The 17,819-nt window shown below is 41.0% G+C and overlaps 1 protein-coding gene across 1 annotated transcript; it reads left to right on the top strand.

Moving 5' to 3' along the window:
• The first annotated feature begins 348 nt into the window (after positions 1-348).
• On the top strand, positions 349-15,913 carry tbl3 (transducin beta like 3). The gene is made up of 23 exons (XM_058049009.1): positions 349-527; positions 625-676; positions 777-872; positions 941-988; positions 1,052-1,193; positions 1,270-1,354; positions 1,425-1,595; positions 2,137-2,212; positions 2,304-2,400; positions 2,467-2,687; positions 2,788-2,929; positions 4,973-5,031; positions 5,112-5,218; positions 5,292-5,421; positions 7,549-7,788; positions 7,869-7,939; positions 8,936-9,092; positions 9,353-9,411; positions 10,977-11,080; positions 11,337-11,408; positions 13,237-13,395; positions 13,666-13,759; positions 14,404-15,913. The coding sequence occupies exons 1-23, from the start codon at positions 496-498 to the stop codon at positions 14,738-14,740; spliced, it is 2,751 nt and encodes a 916-aa protein (XP_057904992.1). The 5' UTR covers positions 349-495; the 3' UTR covers positions 14,741-15,913.
• The last annotated feature ends 1,906 nt before the right edge of the window (positions 15,914-17,819 follow it).

Here is a 17,819-nt window from a genome sequence, read left to right as displayed (position 1 = left end):
ACAAATACAAAGAACTGCACAAAAAAACGAGAAAACTCATATTTATAAAATATATTTTTTGTTGTTGCTGGATTATATGTTTATTACATGTTTATTACATGTTTGTTGTTTATTCAGTCTTCTTTCGAGTTGACAGCAAGTCAAAGCAGAGAAAATAATTAATGTAGCATATGGTATATAAAATGCACTAAAGTTGTTATTAAATATGTTATTATCTGTACTACTGTGACTACGTAACGGAAGGGAGTATATTTATTTAAAACTAAACAACTTGTTGACTCATGACGTCATGTCACCACGACAGCAAATTAGCATGACCAGTTTGACCAATCAGAATCGCTTCCTGCCATGACGTACAATCCTTGCGACTTTACCCATCAACATGCGGGGAATATGTGTGTGTAGACTGTAGACAACGTGTTACCTGTGGAATTGGACAATTTATTCAGCAGAGTCGCTAAAATAGAATCGGTTTGGATTTGTGTCTCCGGAATAATGGCGAATATCAACTTGAAGTTCAAAACAAAGTAAGTTTGTTTCGCGTTGCAACGTGCAGGGCACTTAACTCATGCTAAGCTAGTTGTAGCAACATGTCACTAATGTGTTTGTTTTGTTATATTCCAGTTACGCTGTTTCCAGTAAGATTGAGCCTTTTTACAAAGGAGGAAAAGTACAGGTGAAGTTGCCTGTTCAAATGTCATTAATTGCCACCATCCGAAGGAATGATGTCCAGAGGATTCATGACTATGTGCCGTGTCCAATCTTTTGTCCAACAGATCAGCAAAGATGAAAAATACATATTTTGCACATGTGGATCTCGGGTCAATGTTCTGGAGATCAGCACTGGGAAGATAATCCACAGTATTGAGCATGTAAGGCTAACATAAGTACATCCTGACAATGACAGGTCTTGGTTTGACATTCGATGTCTTCACTGCAGGATGATCAAGAGGACATCACATCGTTTGCACTTAGCTGCGATGATGAGGTAATAGTTGTGCACTGAATATGTGGCACAAAGATTTTGGTGTTCAATTGTATCCTTCCACAGATTCTCATAACAGCCAGCAGAGCTCTTCTGTTGAAGCAGTGGGACTGGAGGAAAGCGCAATGCACTCGCTCCTGGAAAGCCATCCACACTGTTCCCGTTGCCAGCATGACTTTTGACTCCACCTCCACTCTCTTAGCCACAGGTCAGCCGTAGCATCAACAATAAGAATTGATCATTTGCTGTTCCGAAAAAAAAAACACAGTTTGTCCTGTTTTTAGGTGGGTGTGATGGTACGATCAAACTTTGGGATATTGTGAAGCAGTACTGTACTCACAACCTCAAAGGATCATCTGGTGTCGTACAGTAAGTGAGAATAAGACTTCATTTTTTTTAATCAAGCATAAAAAAACAAACCTCAACCTCATGTGCGCAGCCTGGTCCACTTCCACCCTGACATCGACCGGCTGCAGCTGTTCTCGTCCTCCCTGGACTGCGGCATCTGTCTGTGGGACCTGCGTACAAGCAAACGTGTGTGTGTGCTTCAGAGCCACTTTAGCGCTGTTACGTCGCTCAGCTTCAGCCCTGATGGTGACACCATGATCAGGTATGCACTTTTTAAGCGTGTTCTGCTTGCGTTATAACAAGGCCATCAGTTTTCCACATCAACAAAAAAAAAAACAGGTGCACACAGTATAAACTTTCTGTAAAAACTGGCAAAATGAATTTTTGATGTGCATTATTTACTTGCGGCTGCACTGCGTTCATGTGGTCGAGTGGTTAGTGCGCAGACCTCACAGCTAGGAGACGAGGGTTCAATTCCACCCTCGGCCATCTCTGTGTGGAGTTTTCATGTTCTCCCCGTGCATGCGTGGGTTTTCTCCGGGTACTTTGGTTTCCTCCCACATTCCAAAAACATGCTAGGTTAATGGGCGACTCCAAATTGATTGGCTGGCGACCGGTCCAGGGTGTACCTCACCTCTCGCCCGAAGACAGCTCGACCCTCGTGAGGATAAGCGGTAGAAAATGAATGAATGAATGAATTATTTACATGCCTTCGCTGGCCGCAAATAACAATATGGTGGGCCGAGTCTGGCCCTGGGGGCTCCAGTTTGACACCTGTGTGTTTTCCGGATGTTTTGTTGCAGTTCTGGCAGAGACAAAATCTGCACAGTGTGGGACCTAAAGAGTCGGACAGTGAAGAGAACCGTACCTGTTTATGAGGTATGGTGGAAATTTCAGTGTTTAAAATACCTTTTATACATATCTAAACAATCTACAGTACGATTTGAGTGTTTGTTGTCTTTCTGTGCAGGCTGTGGAGGGTGTTTTGATCCTCCCAACAAAAACAGACCTCTCTAAAATTGGAGTCAAGACCAAAGACCTGCATTTCATGACAGCGGGCAGCAAAGGTACAGCTTTGACTCTATCTCAGATCTCATCAGATTCCAAAACTCTTTCCCCCTTAATCATGCCAGGGGTGTTGAGAGTGTGGGAATCCAGCACGGGATGCTGTGTCTACATCCAGCCACTCCACTCCACCCTCAGCCCTCCCTCTGAAGATGAGGAGGAGAAGGACAACAACCCCTGCAGTCTAACGTACCTGCTCGACATGCCTGCCTCCGCCAGGCTGGCCACAGTAACAGCAGAGCATAACATCGTGCTCTACCAGCTACCTACTCTCAGCACACAGCAGCAGGTCAGGACAGAGGGAGATTGACACAATGTTAGCTGCACTGACACAATCTATTATGACCAATATAATCATCCCGAAATCTCTTTTTTTCCCCTTTTTACAGTTTGTGGGCTACAATGACGAGGTGCTGGAAGTAAAGTTCCTGGGTAAAAATGGCAGTCACGTTGTGGTTGCGACCAACAGCTGCCAGCTGAAAGTCTTTGAGCTACTCACTAACAGTTGCCAGATCCTCTATGGACACACGGGTGAGTGGCCAACAGATAAGATGTGTGTCTGTGAGGTTACTACAGTAATAATGTGATCTACACTACATTTGAGGTGCATACACTAGATTTTCTTATCATGTTTAATAGTCATAAAAAAAAACAACTGTTCATGCAATTTTAAGACATGGGAGTGTATCATGCAGAAGGTTTGTAGGGAGGTTGCAAGGAAATTTTAATGCGCACACATGTGTGCATCAGTCCAAATCATCTACAGCAGGGGTCTCAAACTCAATTTACCTGGGGGCCACTGGAGCTACGGTCTGGCTGGGCCGCATCAGGTACCCCCCCCCCCCCCCCCCCCAAAAAAAAAAAACCGCATTTTTATTTACAACATATTGCGCAACTGCAGGGTCTTGAAACACATGCTAACTCGCAAACTAGAGAGCTAGCGACCTAAACGGTAGCCTCCAAGGTATTTCCTTTAAACTTAAATAGCCAAAAACTTACCACTTCCACACGGATAGGGAGGATAACTATTAACAGTTATTTAACCTTTAACATGAACATTAATCAAATGTAATATTTTTTTCTGGGTACATGATACCATACAGCATCCATATCAAACTTGCGCGGGCCGCACTAACATTAAACTTTCATATCAAGGCGGCTTTCATATCAAACTAGTGTCCTGCCGCGTGTTTGAGACCCCTGATCTATAGCAACACAAAGCGCAGATTTCATTTTATATATGTACTTTTTTTATGCAGATTTTTGTTCAATCTGGGCGGGTTGTTTTTTTCAAAAATATTAGTGTTTTAGCCACTTCGACAATGGAGGAGAGTGAGGAGATTATTATATTTTGATGAGGAGACTGGGGGCAGCAAGAGAACAGGCTGCTGCAGTCAAGTGGATACTGTGGAGTACAATGGTTTGTTTTCCTGCACATCCACACCATCCAGCACCCTGGATATGGGTTTATGTCACCCATATGGTATCGACACAGGCAGAACAGTATGTAAGCTATGTTACTTATTCTGTTTAGTAATGCCAGTAAAGATTAGGATGAAAACATGTGACGTAACCAGGAAATTCCATTCAACAAGGCCTGGCGTGCATCCGATGCTGTCGTCTAGACTATGAAGGCTGGGAGTAGAGCCTGACTAATAGGGGATTTTTGGGGCAGATGCCGACGGCTAATATCTAAGCTATTTACCAATAACCAATAGATCGGCCCATATATGAATTTGATACTATAGTTGAGCATTTTAAAAATAAAAACAAGTGGCTGCATTGGGCTGAAAGTGATAATATGAGTTGTTTTTAAAATAATACAAAGGCTTACCAACATGTTTACTTGCTATTTAAAAAGTTCCATCTGCAGCCACTGAGCATTTGCAAACAGCTCACAAAAGAAATGCTGAAGCAAACACCAATCTTTGTTAATCTCACAGAGATGCAACATACACTTTAATACGCTCTCTAAAACTTGCATGAAAAAAAGTCAAACATTCTCCTTGACGGGCCCTGTCAACGTGTCCCTAAAGTGTAGTGTAATGTGTAAACTGTAGTCATTTCCTCCTGTCGTGGACCTGAAGGGGGCTGCACCGTAATTTAATTTATTTGTTTTTTATGTTGTTTTTTTTTGTGAATTTAAAGCTGGATGTTCAAGCTTTATTTATCCAAATGCTAAGTTTTACAGATGAAAGTTTGTGATACAGCATAACATACTGTTCTAATGGAATAAAAATGTGTTTAGTAAGTGCATATTGCGGGTGTAATTCAGTTTTTCCAGGAAATAATCTTTAACTACAAGAAAAACAAAAAAATATCGCCTTGTTAACAGTATCGTGATATATTGTATCGTGATACGTATGCCAATACACACCCCTAGTTACATGGGTCACTAATATTGATGAATCGGGCGTATGTCATAATCGGTCCGCCAATAAATCAGTCAATCTCTACTCGGGAGGAACCCCTTCACCGAAACCCAGCCGCCGTCATGAGAATGACGACAATGCGCTAATGAAAATGAGCAGTATGAATTGATGTTATCCTTCTTGTCCTTATCCCCTCCCACAGATACTGTCCTCTCAGTGGACGTGTTTAAAAAAGGCTTTGTTTTTGCAAGCTGTGCAAAGGTGAGCACACACCAAAACTCATTCTCTGTCTTCTTTAGAGCAAGTCATGCACATAGTGCCTGTCGTGTGTTTGTCCACAGGACAGATCAGTGCGTGTGTGGCGAATGGATGCTGATAGCGGCCACGTCCACTGTGTGGCACACGGTTCCAGCCACACTAATGCAGTGGGCTCCATTACCTGTTCCAGGTAACACACATCCATCCCCTGCATGGGCACTAAATTGTCTATCTGATATTAAATATGCTACATATGTGTGCAGGTTGAAAACGTCCTTCATAGTTTCTGGCAGTCAGGACTACACTGTAAAGGTGTGGGATCTCCCTGCAGACTTGTCGACAACACATGTCTCTCAGCTGACTGCACGTGTCACAGAGAAAGCACATGATAAGGTACGCATAAAAACATTAGCAGACAGACACAATTAGAGATGATAACACACACACCCATGTTCTAATAGGAGGTGCATGGTTAAATTTAGGCCCAAACATTTTAGTGCACAACCCGAACGTAATATGACATAACATGTGGGCGGTGTTACTCTGTATTTTGTTCGGTCAAAAAAAAAGATACTAAACTGTTTTAGGATCTTTCCACCAGCTGAAAGTAATGGTAATGGTTTAATTTCAGTTGAACATGCATCAGATTACAATTGAGTGCATCCCATAATCAGTTCACAGTTCCACATGTCCAAAAGGAGTAGGAAGAAGCAAAGCTTATTAAATCCTACCCCTCCATCTGGTACTTTTACAATCAGTAACTGTTACATTTGTTCACTTCCTGCTTTACTAATCTAGTTTAAGGTTTTTTTTTTATCACGTACCGAAGTACGAGGTGATATGACCATCCAATGACATAATGGGTACCATAGTAAGTGTCAATATAGTGATATGTATAGCACATCATGACTGGTTCAAGACTCTTCATCCTTGTATTTAGCAAACATCAACTGCTTGTATTGTTTCTTGAATTGGCTCATCGTTGTGCATTGTTTGAGGGTCTTACTCAATCCATTCCATAGTTTGATTCCACCTGCTATGGCTTTTTAACGTAGTCCTAGCATATAAGTGTTTCAGATTTAGTTCTTCCCTGAGATCATATTTCTCCTCTCTTGTAGAGAAGTACTGGATGACATTTGTAGGTAATTGGTTATTTTTAGCCTTATGCATTATTTTAGCTGTTTGAAGATGAACTATATCAGCAAGTTGAAGTATTTGTGATTTTAGAAATAAGGAGTTAGTATGTTCTCTGTAGGCGGCATTATGAATTATCCTTACTACCCTTTTTTGCAGTTCATTTAGCGAGTGAAGATTGCTTTTATAGTTATTAGCCCATATTTCCACACAATAAGTAAGATATGGTAGAACCAGAGAGCAATAAAGAGTGTGGAGTGATTTCTCCATTGAGAACTAATTTTGCTTTGTTCAATACTGAAATATTTCTGGCCACCTTATGTTCTATATTTGTAATATGAGGTTTCCAGCTCATATTTTCATCTATTGTGATCCCCAGAAATTTATTTTCCTTCACCCTTTCAATGTCCACCCCGTCTATTTGTATTTGTGCATGTCCTTTCTGCTGTTACCAAACAGCATGATTTTAGTTTTATTTAGGTTCAAGGACAATCTGTTATCATCAAACCATCTTTTTAGCCTGACAATTTCTTCTCTGACCTTTCTAATGATTTCGTCTGTACCCCCTCCAGAACAAAAAGCAGTGGTATCATCCGCAAATAATACCAGTTTTAAGTCTTTCATAACTTTGGAGATATCATTGATGTACATGTTGAAAGTTTAATAACTAAAAACACTCTGAATTTGCCAGCAAATGAAATGAAGCAGATTGGAGTTGATGTTTGATGAAATATAAAGAATATGTATATTTTTTATTTATTGAGGTTAATATTTCAGGGGATGTAGGATTTTTGACAAATGTATGTGTAAATGATATAGCTGAATGAAACTGATACCAAGGCACATTTGATGCAAGTAGGTGCAGTACACCGCCTTCAACATTAGAGGTCAGTGTAACTTGCTAACATAAGGGCCTACATCAGCCCATTTTTAAAAATTTGAACTTGAAAGGTAAGACTGCAAGCATGAGACAACTGCTGCCTGCTTGCTCATATAGATGCTTTATTTATAGTGTGTGAATATAAAAGCCAACCGCCACTCACTGAAGAGGGAGATACTCCAAATTGTCCATAGGTATGAATGTGAGTGTGAATGGTTGTTTGTCTATATGTGCCCTGTGATTGGCTGGCGACCAGTCCAGGGTGTACCCCGCCTCTCCCCTAAAGTCAGCGGGGATAGGCTCCAGCATAACCCCTGCGACCCTAGTGAGGATAAGCAGCATTGAAGATGGATAGACACTTTCTAATGCATATTCAAAAATAATTATTGCAGTTTAAACACTCAATGTTACACATACCACAGTGGTTACCCGTAGCACAATTATTATACAATAAGGAATGGAAAATAAAGCATAAGAGGATTTAAGGTTATGTTTTTTTACTCCAGGACGTCAACAGCGTCGCCGTTTCACCCAACGACAAGCTTCTGGCTTCCGGCTCACAAGACCGCACAGCCAAGCTGTGGTCCTTGGCGGGTAAGGACAGCATCAGCCTACTCGGGGTGTTTCGTGGCCACCGGCGAGGCGTCTGGGCCGTCTGTTTCTCCCCCGTCGACCAGGTTCTGGCCACCTCCTCCTCAGACGGCACCAGCAAGCTGTGGGGCTTGCAGAACTTTAGCTGCCTCAAGGTGGGCTCAACTTACCGATGACCACCTTGCTGGATTCTAACACATTATTGAACATCAACAACTGTGTTCTGTTGTCTTAGACATTTGAGGGGCACGACGCGTCCGTGTTGAAGGTCATCTTTGTGAGCCGAGGCACTCAGCTGCTTAGCAGGTAACGCCGTCGCCTTTCTTTTGCCAGGAAGGTCAGTGAGTCCAAGCTCTGTTAATCAGGGGCTGGGTTGCATTATGGAGGTCTTTTTTTTCAGCTTTTAGATGTGCATTGCATGGTGTTAGAGGTGGGCTCACTCCCGCGCAATTTTGTCAATGGCATGGCTTTAATTACCAAATAAATGCATGATGCAGGAAACCCTCACATGCTAAATATAGCGACTATGTTGCTAAATTGCCAACACGGATGTCTTCTATGTTTGAGGAAACAAAATGGGTGATCGCTGGTATTTGAAAGTTGGTGCTGAGCCAAATGCAGTCTGAATGGTTTCTGTTCGCACAATACAGCCTTCCTCCAAAAGAGATATCTCGTCATATTTTTATCTATCTATGTATCTTCCCAACTGGTAATAATATGGAAAATAAACAGCTTGTATAGCAGTATACAGTCAACCTCGGATATATCGGATTCAATTGTTCCCACTGGTTTTGTCCGATAAGCGAAATCCGTTATATGCGTATACCGGAAAATGTCCGTTTTACGCATATATCGGATTTATATCCGGTATATGCGTAAATCGGATTTTATCCGTTATAAAAAGGCACTTCCTTGACTATGTTTCCAATGTACCTGGACGCGCAGGCAACGCTGCAAATGCTGCAAATGACGTCGTATAGCAGCCTATCACGATTCGGCGAATCGGAGCGCCACGATGCGGCCATCCGATATATGCGAGGGAAATTTAATGGAAATGCATTGAAACGGGACTGGAGATTTTGTCTGAAATAATCGAAATCTGTTATAAAAAATCCGATATATGCAATGAATTTTTATTGGAAATGCATTACAGAAAAATTGGTTCTTTTTTATCTGTCCGTTGTGAGCGAATTTCCGATATATCCGAGTCCGATATATCCGAGGTTTACTGTATCTATTTATTGCAAACACTTTTAGGATATAATACCAAACTCATCCACGTCAACCACTCCCTCTCCATAGTGGCTCAGATGGTTTGGTGAAACTATGGACCATCAAGACCAACGAGTGCGTGAAGACCCTGGATGCCCACCAGGACAAAGTGTGGGGTCTCCACGGCAGCCACAATGACGACAAGATGGTAACCGGGTCAGCCGACTCCAACATCACTGTGTGGATGGTGAGTAATGGAGTTGGATGTCTTGCTTTTTCATGTGGCGGGGACTTAAAGTAGCTCAGAAGTTTGCTATTAAGAGACAATAACTTCCAATATTCACCAAAATGTAATGGCTTCTTGTCATGTAGTATATGTGCCACCTTTCATGGACATCGAAGATGCTATACATGCCTAATCTGCTAAAGTCACGAATAACACTCAAACTAATATAGGCAAGCATCAACAGGGGAATTGATGGCTAAAAACCTTGTATCCGCCACCAGGATGTGACAGAAGCAGAGCTGGCAGAAGAGCAGGCCAAGCAGGAGGATCAGATAATGAAGTAAGTTTTATCTTTTTTTTTTTTATAACGGAATAGAATCCTCTGGTTGAAATTGTTTGGAAAAGTATTTTTAAAGACCTAATTAATGTAACCTAGTTAATATATATTTTTCAATCAAATAAGCTGTATTTTTAAATATATATTCAAACATATAAAACATATTTTCAACAACTGATAATATTAAAATAAAAATTTATAGTCGTCCCTTATTGCTTCCCGAACCGACTGCTATAAATGAATTTCCACAATATAGAATTCATTCATTCAGTCATTTTCTACCGCATATCCTTACGAGTGTCGAGGGGAGTGCTGGAGCCTATCCCAGCTGTCTTCAAGCGAGAGGCAGGGGACACCCTGGACTGGTCGCCAGCCAATCACAGGGCACATATAGACAAACAACCATTCACACTCACATTCATACCTATGGACAATTTGGAGTCGCCAATTAACCTAGCATGTTTTTGGAATGTGGGAGGAAACCGGAGTACCCGGAGAAAACCCACACATGCACGGGGAGAACATGCAAACTCCACACCAAGATGGCCAAGGGTGGAATTGAACTCGACCGCCGTGCAGCCAATATAAGATTCAAGGTTAAGAAATTGAATATTTTCTTAGTAAGACTGTAGAAAACCTGTTTATGACTTTCAAAATCAGTTTTTTGACTTTATTAGAGCCCTGTAGAAATGAAATAACATTCACTATTATACTCCTATTTTTCATTATTTACAACGCAGTGTACAACTCTTATGCTGGAGGGACAGCTGCTAAATAGAAAGCTAATCCATTAGCCTCACATCTATTGCTTGCAAACTTAAAAAAGGGTTTCAAATGGAGTGGCAAGTCAGAAGCCAAAAACATACCACTTCCACACAGAATGTGAGGAAGACTCATAGCTGGCAACATTGAGTGCACGGTGAGGTAATGACCAGAATACTACATCTCACCAGTATGACAGTATGTTTTTGGTTGCTCAACATGTCTGACTGGTGACTGGTATGTGTGAGTAACAGGAAGAAAAGCTCTGAGAGGTTGTTTGGCCCCACCTTAGTTTTCATGTAAAGTGTCCCTAGACCCCCCAAAAGGCCAAATGTGTATTTTTGCATGTTTAGTTCATTTGATTTCACATGCAGTTAATATGAAAGTTATTATATTCATTACTTCATTGAGCTATGTAGTATAATAACACACTAGTGTTACAAGTGTCGCTACAACACATTAGACATATTGGAATATGTACGATGTGCAGTTACTTGAGTAAAAAAAGAAAATTAAGGAGAGAATTGGTGTCTCCTTAATTATTCTCAATCAAGACTTTTTCAGACTTTTGTTTGGGGAAAATGATTTAACAGGTGGGATGTAGCCTTGAGTGTTTCTGAGAAGCGTGACAATAGCTGCGGTCTAATTAACTCTTGCATGACCTCATGCAGGATCAATTTCTGCATGCACACGGGTGTAATCACTTCCTGGTCTTAGCTTTGGTTAATTTGACTTTCTTGGCAAAGTTGCATTGCAGTTTCAGGAAGATTTTGAGTTGAAATGCTATCTACATCTTTTTTGTGAAGGCAACAGGAGTTGTCTAACCTGCTCCATGAGAAGAAATACCTGAAAGCTCTGGGCCTTGCCATCTCGTTGGACCAGCCGCACACGGTGCTGTCTGTAATTAAAGGTACTTAAACTTAATGAGCACCATTCAGATTCTGTCTGGGGTATTTGCTTTGCACGGGTTTAAAACAAAACTTGCGTAACTCCCCCATGTTTCATCATCCCTGTCCTACATTGCCATTTTCATACATAATACATACATATGTACACTGCACACTGGTTTTGCCGGTTTCTGCACAGCACTGGACTCTTATGTTCTTCTTATTGTATATGTGATCCAACCGCATTGGTACACTGTGTTCACATTCTTCTTCTTATAGAAATCCGCCAAGCCCAAGATAGTCATCAGCTTCTGGAGAAGACTGTGCTGAAACTTAGACAGGATCAGAAAGGTATGAAAAGTGCACGCAATTCATCACAGTTACATTTTATGGGGGGATCAGAGTTAGGGAGCAATCACATTTTCACATTAAACCATGTAGGTTTGGATTTTTGCTCTCCCTTAGTAATAAAAATTTTAATGTAAAAACTGCATTTTGTGTTGTTATTTTATCATTGACTAATATTTAAATTAGTTTGATCTGAAGTGTGACAAACATGCCAAAAAATAAGAAATCAGGAAATCACACTGTACCACTGTCCAATGTCTGAAAGGGGAACTGCACTTTTTAAAATTTTGCCCATCCACAATCCTTATGTGAAACATGAACACATATTTCTTTCCCTTTTTTGTGCATTATAACATGCGAAAACGAGTTAATATAAGATAGCTAATAATGCACGTCATTGGGGTACACCTATTTCAATTATGAAGCCCTTTTCAAAAACATCTAACAACGTTGCATGGTTTGATATTCCTGCTGTGATCATGCATTAACATGTACACTGAAGATAACATGTAATAGTTGCAGTATTTTGATGCTTAAAAACACTACCGAAACGTCTTTCATTGGTGCGTATATACTCATTAACTAACACGACGCCTCGCTAAGCACTCGTCTCAGCGTCATTCACAGTCTGAAGAGTGGATACCTAGCTCTCAATTTTGCTACAAAGACTTGTTTGCCATCAGCATTTTTTACCTGAGGACTGGAGCACACGTCTTGTGCTGGAAGATACAGCCATCCCAATGAGAGCGGACAATGTCATCACTGTCTCTGTATCTATGCTGCTGTTTTTGACAGAACTAGCATAAGTATCAATGTGCCTAGAAAATAATTTTTGGTAGTGTTTTTTAAATTGTCAAAATACTGCAACTATTACATGTTATCATCAGTGTACGTGTTAATGCATGATCACAGCATGTATACCAAACCATGCAATGTTGTTCAAGGTTTTTGCATTTTTAGCTTTCTTTTAGCTTTTAACTTGTTTCTCATGTTATAATGCACAGAAAAGGGAAATAAATATGTTCATGTTTCAGATAAAGATTGTGAATGATGGGCAAAAATTCCAAAATAAAGTGCAGTACCCCTTTTAAGGTCAGAATAAAGTTATTAAAGAGCATCAGATGCCGTGTGACCACATGGGAATACTACTGTGCCTCAGTTTGCTGTCATGACAGAAGTGTGGCTTTACATTAGGCGCATGTGTTAATTACATTAAATATTTTATTCATTCATTCATTTTCTACCGCTTATCCTCACGGGTGTCGCGGAGGGTGCTGGAGCCTATCCCAGCTGTCTTCGGGCGAGAGGCGGGGTACACCCTGGACCGGACATATAGACAAACAACCATTCACTATGGACCTATGGACAATTTTGGAGTCGTTAATTAACCTAGCATGTTTTTGGAATGTGGGAGGAAACCGGAGTACCCGGAGAAAACCCACGCATGCACGGGGAGAACATGCAAACTCCACACAGAGATGGCCGAGGGTGGGATTGAACCCTGGTCTCCTAGCTGTGAGGTCTGCGCACTAACCACTTGTCCGCCGTGCGGTGTTTTTTAGCGCTGTTTTTGACAGACCTAAAAAAATATGAAAGGACAGTACTGTACTCGAATGACTCCAAAGAGTATGTTTGTCTGTTTTGACCTTTCCATCTACATCCAGTACCTTGAGTCAGCTTTCATCAATAGGTCTCATGCATATACCTAGACAACATAATTTTGGGCGGAATTGTGATTCCAGTTGTAATAAAATGAACTTTGACCATACTGTAATGCTGTAATACATCACAACATATCATAACCATTCCTTGCTACCATGTTGTTGTTTAGAGTCGGTCCTGCGTTACTGTTCGGTGTGGAACACCAACGCGAAGAACTGTCTGGATGCCCAGGCCGTCCTCAAGGTGCTGCTTACGCACCTTCCACCTGAGGAGATGCTTCAGTACCAGGGCGCCCGCGCTCACCTGGAGGCCCTTATACCCTACACAGGTCAGACAATTGCACCCGATTTGGTATGCAAATCGGGATACGGGTCACATTTAGCCATGCTCTGAAATAGACAGCAAAAACATACAAAAGTGAAAAGTTGGAGTAAACAGCCGCATGGATCGTTGACATTCCAGCTGAGCCTGTTTCTGACCCACAACTAGAACAGCCACATGAGTTTTAATGGGAGCTTGGCACAGCAAGTCGTCAAACTACAGCACAAGATTGGCACAGAACCCAGTCACATTTACTCTATTTATATCTTCCTCATAGAGAGACACATGCAGAGGATCGGCCGTCTTATGCAGGCGACCATGTTCCTCAACTACATGTGGCAGAAGATGAGAGTAGCCGGAGCGCCGACCAGGTGGGAACATCATCAATCCATTGCAACCAACACACAAGCAGAAAACAGAAGAAACATACAAATAAACATACAACCTCATATGTTCGGCATGTATAGTCATTAAGCTAATGTAGGATCCCAGTAATTTTAATTAATTGATTATCTTATTGTTATTGATTATCTTATTGAGAAAAGGGATTAATAATTTTGCACACATATTTTTTCTTCTATTTAATATATCTTTCAACTGTATATTTATATGTAATATTTCAAACACCGGAAGAAATGGAGCAGGGGTAGGATTTAATAAGATCTGCATGTCATCCTAACATGTTAATTAACATAGGCAGCCATATAGGTGAGGGAAAGAGATGGTGAAGGTCAGACTCACATGCCTAGACATGATGACAGGGAAGTATTCCAGGTTAATCTGGTTTGAGCAGGTAATCATAGCAACTCAGTACGACTTGAATGTATATTTTAGAAGAAATACTTTCATATGTACTGTAAAGTGCATAATTATAACAAATATAATGGACCCAACACATTTTATATGTGCAATAACAAACCACATTTACTTGACATCAATGCAAAATTTGGCCATAGTTTCTGTCTTTTTCGATATGTTTAAAAAAAAACATGAGTGTTTGTGTCATTATCTCCAGCATGGACCAAGATGAAGAAATGGACACAGCTCCACTGGGCCCTGGTCCTGTGTTTATGATCGACAAGGGCCCAGGAAAGAACAGCGTCCAAGACAAAGACGACACAGATGATAGCGGAAACGATGACGATCCAGATTGTCAGTTTGAGGAGGATGGGGAAAAGGATGATGACGACGACGATGAGGTGAGCGCCACCAAGAAAGCCACCAAAAATGGCAGCCACCCTGCTGAGAGCAGTGAGGAGAGTTCTGAGGAGGATGAAGACGAGACGCATGAAATGACGGTGAAAGCTGTCGCAACTTCCTCGCTCCAACAACGCTCCATTCTCTCAAGCTGACTGACACCACCTTCTTCGCTTTCGTCGACTTTTCCAAGGCTATTCACATGTGGAATGTTTTTTTTTCCACAAACACATACATTGTGCAGACAGCCGGAAGGTGAATTGACACCAACATAAAAGCGCTAAGCTGTCACTCCACTGCAGATGACTGTTCTGTTCAGCTGGATCAACCGGCTCCACCGCTGTTGATGTAAGAGTGTGGTTTTCTTTTGCCATATTACGACAAAAGCGTATGTTCTTGGTGATTTCTAATGAAAAACAAACATGTATTTTAATAGAAGCGAGATGTTGTCTTTTTAAGTTGTCTTCATACGCAGCACGAGCCCTTCAAAGGTTCCCGGGCAGAAAAATTATGTCAATTATCCAGTGATAAGTGCCACGGTGAAGAGAATCACTTGTATTGCTTCCACTGTGGGTGATGGCTGAAAGCTGCATTAAACAAAATCAGGGAAACAATCACTTCAATATTTTGATGAAAATTGCGTAGTGAGAGTTCAATTCCACCCTCGGCCATCTCTGTGTGGAGTTTGCATGTTCTCCCCATGCATGCGTGGGTTTTCTCCGGGTACTCCAGTTTCCAAAAACATGCTAGGTTAATTGTTGACTCCAAATTGTCCATAGGTATGAATGTGAGTGTGAATGGTTGTTTGTCTATATGTGCCCTGTGATTGGCTGGCGACCAGTCCAGGGTGTACCCCGCCTCTCGCCTGAAGATAGCTGGGATAGGCTCCAGCACCCCCGTGACCCTTGTGAAAACAAGTGGTAGAAAATGAATGAATTGTGTAATGGTTTACACCTGGCCCTGTGTTTAAAGATCACATTGGAATTGGATGATAAAGTTATTGGTAAATGTCAGGGCAAATGCTAATGATGGATATTGGACAGCTGGTATTGTAGTGGTTCACATCGATGACTTTCTTGTATCTGGCATGGGATCGGGTGACAAGGTTTATAACTAGAGCTGTCAATCGATTAAAATGTGAAATTGAGATTAATCCATAGTTAACTCAATTAATCACACGTAATCGCATATAGAAATAAGCTTTTATCTGTAATAATCAAGGATTTAAAGGGAAACTGCACTTTTTTGTCACAGTTTTTGTGACACATGAACACATTTCTTTTCCTTTTCGGTCCATTACGAAATTAATTAATATGAGCTAGTTAATTAATAATTAATTTTTACAATTGATTAATTAATTAATATGAGTTAAAGCCCTCACAAAAAAAAATCAAATGGCAACAGTGTTCCATTTTCATAACTGACTTGTATATTAAACAAGCTATGGCGGTATTATTATTCTAGCACCTAACCTGAAAAACTATATCTGGTGGACGAACACGACATGTTGCTAAGCACAAATGGAAGAGTGGATTCTTAGCTCTCAATTCACTACAAAGATTCAACAAGATGCTTGTTTGTTTTCAGCATTTTTTTACCTGAGGACTGGAGCACACGTCTTGTGCTGGAAGACACAGTCATCCCAAGGAGAGTGAACATCGCAAGTGTTTTCGCTATCTATGCTGCTGTTGGTGATGGGACTAGCATAAGAAGTTTCAGTAATGTTTTAGTTGAGCAAAATACAGCAAGATACGATGCAATGTTGTTAGAGTGTCCCAATGACGTGTATTGTTAGCTAGCTCATATTAACTTGTTTTCTCGAGTTGCACAGAAAAGGGAAAGTTCATGTTTCACACAAGAATTGTGAATGATGGGCATTTAAAGAAAACGTGCGGTTCCCCTTTAATGGATATCAAGTTTAGTAATATGGTCCATTATTTTAACAAATGCAGCTGTGTTTTGTCCCACTTTAGCAGTCCCTGAACGCACCTTCTGACTGTGTCCGGCTGTACAGATACAGACTACTGTGCTGTTTTATTACTCTTTTTCTTCCACGTCATATTTGGTCCCAAATGCTGATACCATGTGGGAATGTATAAAGGTAAGATTTAATGACCTTATTGTGTACTAATGTGCATATTTGTTTGGGACACAAACTCTCTGAAAACAAGTCTAGACTCCTACTGGTGGATTATGGGTGGGTCTTTAATCATTTTCTTGCTTGAAATTTGATGTTCCTGTCATATGTTACATATGATGTCATATTTAAAAAATACATAAATGAGTTCGCTATAATTGAAGTATGTTTTACTGATGTATTGATGACTAGCTAGTGCACTGGTAATGCTAGCGCTGCTAGCTCTTAGCTAGCCATTGTCACATAAACCACCAAATAGCTGCCTAGCGTTAACTAGTAGCTTATACCCAAATTTCAGCCGCAGTTCAAAGCGGTAGATAGACAGTACAGTAGAAATAATTATGATTTGTGAGAGTATTTGTTCCCGCTTGCTGCCTCAAACTACCTCGAGTGACAGCCATTGGTCTGATTGACATCGTGATATACGCAGTATAAGTGACGTAATATGATATAGCAGGGGTGGGCAAACTATGGCCTGGGGGCTACATTCGCCCCACCAAGCGTTTAAATCAGGCCCGCAGGTTGCTACCGAAGTATTTAATTTTAGTTTTTAACATACAAGATGGAAAAAATGACTTGCAAGTCGTCTGAGTGAATCAGAGACAACCTTTTGATGGTTTAAGTAGCTTTTCACATGCAGCGATCCGGACAACCTCACCCATGGTGCCAAACAAACACAAGTCAACAAATATGTGACTCACAACTTAACCCACCCACTGCACTGTCTGGGAATTTAAAAAGGAGGGATGTTCACATACACTCGAGACCCACCAGGAACTGGCCTCAAAGTACAGGGAGGCTGTGAGTTTCCTTCATACCGTGAAGAATACTGTTGCAGTAGTCGATTCTAAATGTGATAAACGCGTGGGTCAGGAATTCAGCAGCAGAAAATGAAAGTGATGGATGGAGTCGGGCTATGTTCTTAAGATGAAAAAATGTTGGCCACACAGTGAAGAGATCGCAAAGATATTTGTTCGAATCTCAGTTTGGGCATCTTTGCATGTTCTCTTTGGCTATACTCCAGGTCCAGAACTACTTAGGTTAATTGGAGTCTCTAAATAGTCCATAGTGAATGTGAAAGGTTGTTTATCTTTGTG

Source organism: Doryrhamphus excisus, chromosome 15, assembly GCF_030265055.1.
Source record: "Doryrhamphus excisus isolate RoL2022-K1 chromosome 15, RoL_Dexc_1.0, whole genome shotgun sequence".
NCBI classification, from domain to species: domain Eukaryota; kingdom Metazoa; phylum Chordata; class Actinopteri; order Syngnathiformes; family Syngnathidae; genus Doryrhamphus; species Doryrhamphus excisus.
Note: the sequence above shows the minus strand (reverse complement) of the source record. Positions and strands in the feature narration are given on the sequence as shown.